Raw genomic sequence first — 9,071 nt, 5'->3', positions numbered from 1 at the left:
GATAAGTTTGTTTAAAATATATAGTCATAAACATGCATTGTCCATGCACATAGACAAGGCCTTGACACTTAACTGATATTTACATATTTCTTAACTGATGATGAACTTTTTCTTGCATGGTGACGGGCTTAAAAATGCAGTGAGAGCACTGCGTGAAGGTGCCCGTGTTTTAGAACGAAATCTCTACTCCTCCCATACAAAGGTGAAGGTCACGCGGCTATAAAATTTGACCTTCAAACCAGCAGGAGCGGAGGCTTAGCTCTGATGTCGTGGCACGTGACTCACCGCGCATCGCCACAGCTGCGCGCATTGAGCCAACGGTGCTCGTTCGCGTTGCAACTATCAAATCGCACGACTTGCTGCGCCTCGCCACAGCTACGTATGCGGAGCTGACAGCACTCCTGCAACTGCTGGAAATTGTGTGACGCACCGTGACGCAAAAGCGCGTGGCATGTGCTTACCTTAACAGAGCTTTCGCTCATCTTACTAGGTTCAGCCGGGTTGAACTACAGCTAATTTATTGGACAAAATTCATGGCAAATTTGAAAGCAAACGGGTTTCTGCAAGTTTAATGTGCATAGTGTAACGAAGCAGTGTTGAAACAGTTGGAGTTGCGTGCTGTCATACTCACTTGCATATTTCAGCTAACACTTTCCAGTGTGTGCGTAAAACAACGTAACTTGCAAAACACCTGAATGGCCTGTACATTTCAGTAGCAGCCTGACTACGCCCACTGCAGGACAAAGTTCTCTCCCATGTCTCTCCGATTGGCCCTGTCCTGTACCAGCCGTGGCCACCGTATCCCCGCAAACTTCTTAATCTCATCCGCCCAGCTACCTTTCTCCCACCTCCTGCCACACTTGCCTTCCCTTGGAATCCAGTCCATTACTCTGTGTTATTTGTTCACTACACTGTACATTGGCTTTCATCTTCAAACACTGCTTGAGAGCATGTTATGCATTTTTAAGTCTTGACTCAATGCTGCCCATATGCTGTTTGTGCAGTGTAGTCCATTGTTTTGCACAGCAGATAGGTAATATTGACGTAATGACTGACCTCCAAGTTCGAACCCAAACATTACTTTTTTGCTAAAATGCATGTGGTTTTTTTTTATTGAAGGATAAACGTCATGTTTCTATTCGAAGTTTGAATCAGAAGTGAAACCTAACACAAATTGAATGAGCATTGCTCTTCATACTGAACTACACTATATCCAACTTGCCAGATAAAAGCACGTGTTTTTTATCGAAGCACCCATGTTGACAGCTAAACTGCCCTTATGGCTGAAAACCAGAATATCTCTGTATGCTTCACACATCTCCATACTTAATACAAGAGTCTTTTGAAGTTGGAGGTTCAAGTGTGGCATATTCGTGCGACACTTCCAGCAAGTGGTTGACAAACGCAATGTCCGATATGATGTCGGGATCGGAGTCGCGACGTTGGCCGTTGTGACCATCAACACTCTGGGGTTCCGTCCATTCAGCTCTGGGTGAAATGCGGCTGTGGAAGAGGGCTGCTGTGTCGCTGGTGACGAACGTGACTGAGTCATCCTCTTCGTCGTCCGGGGTCAGCGGCAGCGGTCTTCTGCCACGTCTTGCAACTGGTGGCAGTCCAGATGCCTTGCCAACACAAGGGCAGGGAACTTTTCGCCTGTTTTATAGAATAATGCAAGAGCTTTAGCAACAGCAACTAAACTTTCCTCTTGGATATTCATTTCATCCTTTGGCTCTGACACTCTGCTGAATAATCCTCACCAGAAAGCATGCCAGCTTATTGTAGATGCGCTGCATTTTTGCTGAATGTTAATGCTTGGATGTGTGCTCTCTTTGTAATGGCTCAAAAAAAAGACTTGCAACCTTTCGTACGGCATACTTTTGTAAGCATATGCATAGCTCCATCTGTTCTCATTCTAAAAACAGGGCACGCAAGACAAGGACGACAGAAAGGAAATGTCCGTCGTCCTTGTCTTCTGTGCGCTGTATTTAGAATGAGTGCATACCAACTCGTCCAGGCTTCTACTTTGTCCATCTGTTCATGGACTAGGAAAACACAATGGCCAGTAAAGATGACAAGTAGCTCCCTTAATCCAACCTAGTTGCACTTAGGAGTCTTTGTGCCTCTGATGGCATTTGCAAAGCGGTTAATATTCAGTGATGCGATCTGCGTGACAGCTTGGAAGTTCAGCTGCAGATAATTTTGAGCAAAACAAACTGTTTGAGCATTAGGAGACAATAAGAATATTTACCTTTTCCAGAAAAGGACCGACAAGAGTATTGCCACAGTGGCTATAAGTGGCAATGCTGCATCTGGAGAAAGGAATAAGCTGCGGTTACAGCCTGAATATGGGTATATAGTTAATTGATTGCAATACTTGCATAAAATCAGTTGCCATGATAATGTCCAGCTGGCTTTTGGTTGCTGCGAAGCTGCTGCACGTTTGGAAGCCGCTGCAGTTTTTGCCAGCACATCTGAAGAATATAGCATTTTTTTCAGCATTTTTTTTTTCTCTTGCATGAATGTCTCCGCTCGCAGTACCTGCTGTCTAGATCTGCTGCTTAAAACCCTTAAGGCTTGATTATAAAGCTAACATCGCATTTATCAAAACATGCAAGTGATAAAAAACAGCCGATGGAATTTTTGCTCACCTATCTTTTCACTGATGTTGAATATGGACACCTCGCAAAGTTTGGTAACGCCGTGTATGTCAACGCCTCGGACCTTAGCCGTGACCTTTCCATCGTATATCCAGACATTGCCTGCAGATTCAAAGTTGTCCTGTCAGTGTCTTGTGACCAGTCACGTGCAGTAAACATCGACTAGGCGGTCTTGTCTCGCACCTTCAAGGTCATCTCTTTCAGCTGTCGGGAATCCATTGCTGTTATCCGTAAGGAGGTAGTAAACAACATTTGGCTCTGGAAAACGTAGGTTCTTATCAGAGAAGTTCAGTTGCTACAGTGCAGCAAGTGAACAGCTCAAAGGGTCCCTGAAAAGGGTGTTTGAGGTTGTCTATAGAATGCTCGCATTATGTAGAGCATAGGCCAACGAGCCGCCGATAATTCACAAGACAATTTTTAAAAACTCCCGCTTCCGCGTCTAGCGGCGACCTTCGGTGCTGGGCTTTCGCCCAAATCCACGCTCGTTGCGTCAGCAGCCTACTGCTAGGCTGGTTCGCGCGCGTCAAAATCCGGCGGGGGAGGGGGGAGGGGGAGTGTGAGGGAGGCACATCGCATCTTTTTGAGACCCCTTGCACAGCCCCTTTAACGTGAACCTCGTCCGCGCTCTGCGCATTCAGTGCGTGATGCTGCACACCACCTCGCCCTGCACATTCATGGCATGCTTTGATCAAGCTTCTATACATGCCATATCTTAATGCATTTTGTGGCTTTTCTGGGGCCCCAACGCATCACTACATTTCAAAACACATTTGAAACTTAAGCGAACCTGCAAGCTCAAAAGGCAAAAATTTGCGCTTGTGCTGACGTCACTTCCTGTTTCCTTGACGTCAAATTCATATACGAACAAGGCGGGAGGTTCGAAACAAATTTTGCCCCTTGGTTACGGAAAGACAGTGGTAAAGTAGACAGAAAAAAAGGCGCAGAAGCTGGCGGATCTCTAGTAAGGTTTTAAAGTTTCCTCACGTGGTTCGGATACGACCCGAGTGAGGCCGATGTCGACTGGAGGGTTGAGGAAGAGTCTCACTGATGCCAACGTCTCGTTGACCTCGGAAGGCATCGAGAAACAAGTGCTGTCGTCCGAGTCCCATATCACAGCTGCGTTTTCACTAACGATGTCTTCGTGTCCAAGAACCACCAGACTGTAAGCGGCTGCGGGACACCACAGCCCCGTTACGGAGGCCACATGAATTTCCAACGACCACGACGGACTTGCAGACAAGTTACGCACAAAAACGTTTATGAACTAACCCGAAAACTGTTTACGGCCTCTGCTTCTAGCATACTATACCTCAGCGCATTTGCACCGGACAAAAGCAGGAGCAGGCAGGTGAGGTAGTTTATCATGAAGAGCAAAAGCGCGAAACGGGACGAGACTGAGGCAGGCGACAATACAGGGCGGTGTTGCCCAGTGTTGTCGCCTGCCTCAGTCTCGTCCTGTTTTACGGTTTTGCTCTTCATGATGTCATACCAACTGGCCTACACCAAAGTCCTTCTGAGGTAGTTTATGCAAAGGCACAAACGTTTTCGACACTAAACAGCCACAAAGTTCAGGCTTCGCTTCCAGGCCGCAATAGACCACACAAATTCACCTACAGTTCCATTATTACTACAATTGTTATTACGATTAGTTCACTACCCCTAGGCATGGCAAGCAAAACGAAAAGTCACCGTTATGCAACTCTTACCGCGCATAACGGGCTGCGCACTCGATTACGAGTAGAGCGGGAACCAAAATAGACCAGTGCGCAAACCCAATACGAATCAACACCACAGCTTACCGCCCAGACCCAGGGCTGTCGGAAGACGGCACAGTACGACGGCCAGCACAGCTACTAGCATCATCTTGAAGGAATGAACTGCCGCAAATTGGCCCGCGTCGCCGTCCTGTCACGATAGCGGGAGGTTCATTTCCTTGGTGGAAGCATTTCCCGTCACTTCGGAAGGTCAGATAAGGCGGCCACGCAGGGCAAGCCAGACCAGAGTTAAAAAAGACAAAACGTCAATGCGCTGTGTGAAATGAACGATATTTATTCAGGATCTGTTGGCAGAGGTCCAAGGTGGGGGCGCTGGGAGCTGAAAATGAAACTCATGACGAATTAATAGCACTGCACATGAATGACACATGCTTGAGACTACAGTGAGGCCATAATGCCCTTATCAGGTCCTTCGGTAGTAGTGAACAGCTACTCAAGCTACACAGGACACTAGTCTTGCAGTAAGCTGTATGCAAACACTACTCGAACAAACAAAGCAACTGGCTAAGGCCCAAATTTGTTTATTAAGAAAATCAAGACACTTCGAGCTTAACAAAAAAATGGCACAAATGTGACATACAGCAAAGCCATTCTGGTCAAAAAATGGAAAGATGCTTGGAATTAATATATGGAGGAAATCCACGATGCAATGGAGGAGGCAGGTACAGGAAAAAAAAAAGAAAGATCCAGAATGCCTTTGCTGCTTACTCATACACCAACAATAAATGAGGCAATGGCAATGCAAACAAAGGAAACAATGTAACCATTACCGCTGTGGATGCTGAAAGAAAAACCCTAAAAAGAAGGGGACGGGGAAAAAAAAAAGGCTCGCGATGCAGATTTTCCTGATAATCCTTTTCACCGAACGCGAGACGATGCGGGTGCAAGATGCAGGAGGACACGCGAGCATTCCACCGCGGCAACGCTGATGATGAAAAATGTAGATTCCGAGGCGACATGTTTTTCGAAATGCTTACGCCCCATAAAGAGAACAATCATTCTCAACGGCATTTCGCTCGAGCCAGACGTTTACAAATGAAGGGACATCACTCTTGACATTTTGCCACATTTGCAATTGTTGACAGCCTTTTTTTTTCCAGAAATCATTTTTGCTTTTTCCTAGTCATGAAGATTCCATTGCCGTTCTTAACAAGAAGGCTGTGTGCCTCATTTCAGTGCACTTGCACTAATACAGATGACTTAAAAAGAAGTTCAATACTCTTGCAGTCACAACTGTTGGAATGACACAAGAGGCATGCAATCCATTTCTGCCTAAGGCATCTTCCTTTGGCGACAGCACATTGCCTCATTCAAGAATACACGTCACTGTACAAAGCGTCAACTTTTCCCAGGAGATCTTGACTACTGCGAGCGAGCATGTCTACATTTTGTGAAGTGTCATTATACAAAAAAAATTAGAGGGAGGCCAATAGGAGCCTTTCGAGCCTAGTGTTTTTTTTTTTTCCATCCAGCTTCAATTTCTCATCCATGCTCAGACAAGGGGGCCTTCAGTGCGTCATGAACAATAACAAAAGGAAACAATGGGTGGTGGTTTCACATCTCAATGACAGACATGCTTGTTGCTGCCCCAAAAAGCCACGACTTGTCAGGCTGCAGTGGCAGAGAACCGCGAGGAGCCTTGCATGCCGTGTGCATCTTCAGTACCGCCTGACCCCTCCACCGCCCATATACCGATTTCCAGCGCCTCCAAAGCTTCCACCGCTGCCCATGCCAGAGTGGGCCATCATACCAGAGCCACCAGCTCCCGAACTGTAACCCTGAGAACCCTGACCCATGGAACTGCCTCCTATGCCTCCACGCGCTCCTAAGCCGCTTCCTGTTGACCAGCGGTCCGGTTGTGAGGACCAAGACTGGCTATGGCCCGAGTCGGGCTTGCGGCCATCAGAACTCCACGAGCTTCCTGCTACCCCGGACGATGAGTAGCCGCCTCTACCCCCTGAGCTCCAATGATCTCCCCCGCCTCCGGACGCCTGGGGACCTCCAAAGCGGGCCCCTCCATACGCTGCGCCAGCTCCCGAAAAACCTTCTTTTGAGGGAAAGCGAGGCTCCATCCTTCGCACTGGCGGTGACTCACGAGGCACCCTGTCTCTGGGGGCCCTGCTACCACGGAACTCTCTGTCAGCGCCAAAGTCTCCAGACCGGTCAAAGCGCCGGTCATCTCGGTCAGTGCCACGGTCATAGTCTCGTCCAGGCCCCATGTGGGGCCTCTTGCGGTCTCTCCAGAAGGCGTCCCCACCAGCCTCCATGCGGCCGGGAGGCCCAGCTCCCAGCACACCGCCAGGCTCGTCGTCGTAGGGGCGCTTCACTGGCCGCCGCATCAAGCCTGGACCTTCACCAAACTCTGCGGCCCGGCCCATCTTGCGCTGCCGAAGTTCTTCACGCTCACGTTGGATTCGCTCCCGTTCAAGGCGCTGCTTCTCACGCTCCAGGCGCAAGAGTTCAAGACGTTCTCGCTCCAACTTCTCACGCTCAACACGGAGGCGCTCCCGCTCTCGCTCAATGCGGAAGGCCTCTTCACGCTGCCTGCGCTCGAGCTCTCTAGCGCGGAACGATCCGCCATCTTCAGCCCTGCGGAAAGGCTCCCTCTGGTCTCTGAAGTCAGATCCCATGCGTCCACGGAATGGTGCTCGGAAGAATGGCCTTCTGATAAATGGCCTCCTGAAGCCACGCACAGCCCGGAAGCCCCGGATAAATGGGCGGAAGAAACGGCGACGCACAAAACGCTCTCGTGAGTGGCTTCGACTCCGCCTTCGCTCCTTGCTGTCCCTGCGCTTGCGGTCTTTGCCCTTCCCTTCCTCATCCCCTTCGCCCTCTTCTTCCTCTGCATCTTCCTTTTCCTCAGCTGCTTCCTCTGCAGCTTCCTCGTCCTCGGCCTTTTCAACCTGGTCATCATCTTTCTCAGCTGCAGCCTTCTTTTCAGCAGCCTCCTTGGGCTTCGCTGCCACCTTGGCTGCCGCAGGCTTTGCCTTGGCAGCAGGCTCCTTTGTCTCCTTAGCCGGAGCAGCGGCCTTTCCAGCTGCTGCTGCTGCTCCAGCGGCGACTCCGGTCTTGGCCTCAGACTTACGCAGGGCGCCCCCTGGCTCATGCCTGGTACACTCAACTGAAATCATCTTCCCATTCAGTTCAGTACGATGCAAGTGCTGGATGCATTTGGCGGCCTCCTCGGCTGTGCTCATAGTCATGAAGCCGTAACAGCGTGCACCAGGTGTCTTGGCATTGGTGACAATCTTGGCCGAGGTCACTTTGCCGTACTTGCCGAACAGCGCCTTGAGGTCGGCCGCACGGGTAGTATTGGAGAGACCGCTCACCCACAGGTTCCGCACGGGCTCCTTGTCCGCGGCGGCAGCAGCTGCTGCTGCCTTCGGAGCCGCCTTCACCGCTTTGCCGGCAGCTTTCGCGGTCTTCGGTGTAGCGGCCTTTTTTGGCTCAGGTTTGACTCCCTCGGCAGCTTCTTTCTTAGCGCTCTCCGCCGCAGCCTTCTTCGCGGCTGCCGTCTTTGGGCCGGCAGTTGCTTTGGGAGTTTCGGTGCCCGCGTCAGCCTCCTTGGCTTCGTCCTCTTCAATGTCCGCGTCCAAGTCGTGGTTATCGTCGGCGTGCACGATCAAGGCCTGCTCAGCCTCGTGGCCGGCGTCCTCGTCCTCTTTCGACGACTGCTGCTCCTTGGCGGCGTTCTTTTTCTCAGGCTTATCACTGTCGCCTACATCGCCGCCTTCCAATTCTTCATCTTCCCCTTTGGGGTCGGCTTCGCCGTTGTTCACCTTTTCGTCGCCGCCCTCGTCTTCGTCCTCCTCGTCCACCGTCTCGATCTCAGCCTCCTCCTCGTAGTCAGACTCTCCGCCCTCGTGCGCATCGTCATTGCTCTGAGTCTCAGACTCGTTGTCGTGGCTCAACTTCTTATTCACGCGCTTCGTGGCCGCTTTCTTGGCGGCTGCCGCGGCAGCCGGCGTCGCAGTCTTCACCGGCGTCGTGTCCACCGGCACCTCGAACTCGTACGTCTCGGCGTCCTCGCCATCGTCGCGGAGCGCGTGCGAAAGCCGTTCGATGAGCGCAGCCTTCACGCCTGTCTTGTCTAGTCCGCGCTTCTCAAGTTCGCTGCGCAGTTCAATCACTCGCAGCTCGGACATGGTTTTCTTCGTCGTTAGGCCTACGCTATCTGCCGTAGGAGCCATCTTGGCTCGTCGGTTCTGAAGCCGCCGCTCTCACGGCGCACACGAGGGACACAAAAAAGTCGATCGCGGAGAGGAAATGTCAGGACGCACCTGTTCCGAGACCCACGCCCGGAGATAGTTGTCGCTTTTGGGAACAGTCAACGACGGGGAAACGGGGCACACAAGAAACCAGAAACGACGTAGTACAATACCACCACCGCAACAGATTCCACGCACGCCTCAACAATGGCGCACACTGATTCAACGCCGTCGCAGGCTGTGATTGGCTGGCTCGAGCTGAGCAAAGAAAGGAAATTAAATGCAGCTCGTTGCGCATTTCCTTGCAGTGACAAGGACGTAATAAATTTTTTGGCTTAAAAACTGAGCATTTTGTCTACAAGAAAATATTATATTTTGAACATTAGCATTGATAATTTGACACGTGATTGCACACAAATGTGCGCGGTTAA

The 9,071-nt window shown here is 50.6% G+C and overlaps 2 protein-coding genes across 4 annotated transcripts; both read right to left on the bottom strand.

Moving 5' to 3' along the window:
- Nucleotides 1–554: 554 nt before the first annotated feature.
- Nucleotides 555–4,658, bottom strand: LOC144106224 (uncharacterized). 3 transcript variants are annotated; one of them, XM_077638965.1, is made up of 7 exons: nucleotides 4,457–4,658; nucleotides 3,642–3,827; nucleotides 2,841–2,915; nucleotides 2,649–2,759; nucleotides 2,379–2,471; nucleotides 2,249–2,309; nucleotides 555–1,653 (listed from the first exon to the last, which is right to left on the bottom strand). In XM_077638965.1, exons 1-7 carry the CDS (start codon nucleotides 4,518–4,520, stop codon nucleotides 1,311–1,313), a joined length of 933 nt encoding a protein of 310 aa, XP_077495091.1. In that variant the 5' UTR covers nucleotides 4,521–4,658; the 3' UTR covers nucleotides 555–1,310. The 3 variants fall into 3 exon arrangements, with proteins under 3 accessions (XP_077495091.1, XP_077495092.1, XP_077495093.1); XM_077638966.1 differs by having other exon boundaries at nucleotides 2,379–2,450; XM_077638967.1 differs by having other exon boundaries at nucleotides 4,364–4,461.
- Nucleotides 4,659–4,683: 25 nt separating this feature from the next.
- Nucleotides 4,684–8,873, bottom strand: LOC144106222 (uncharacterized). The gene has a single exon (XM_077638963.1). It carries the CDS (start codon nucleotides 8,620–8,622, stop codon nucleotides 6,091–6,093), a length of 2,532 nt encoding a protein of 843 aa, XP_077495089.1. The 5' UTR covers nucleotides 8,623–8,873; the 3' UTR covers nucleotides 4,684–6,090.
- Nucleotides 8,874–9,071: the final 198 nt, after the last annotated feature.

Source organism: Amblyomma americanum, chromosome 10 (assembly GCF_052857255.1).
Source record: "Amblyomma americanum isolate KBUSLIRL-KWMA chromosome 10, ASM5285725v1, whole genome shotgun sequence".
Lineage (NCBI taxonomy): Eukaryota > Metazoa > Arthropoda > Arachnida > Ixodida > Ixodidae > Amblyomma > Amblyomma americanum.
This window is presented reverse-complemented; position numbering and strand designations above follow the sequence as displayed.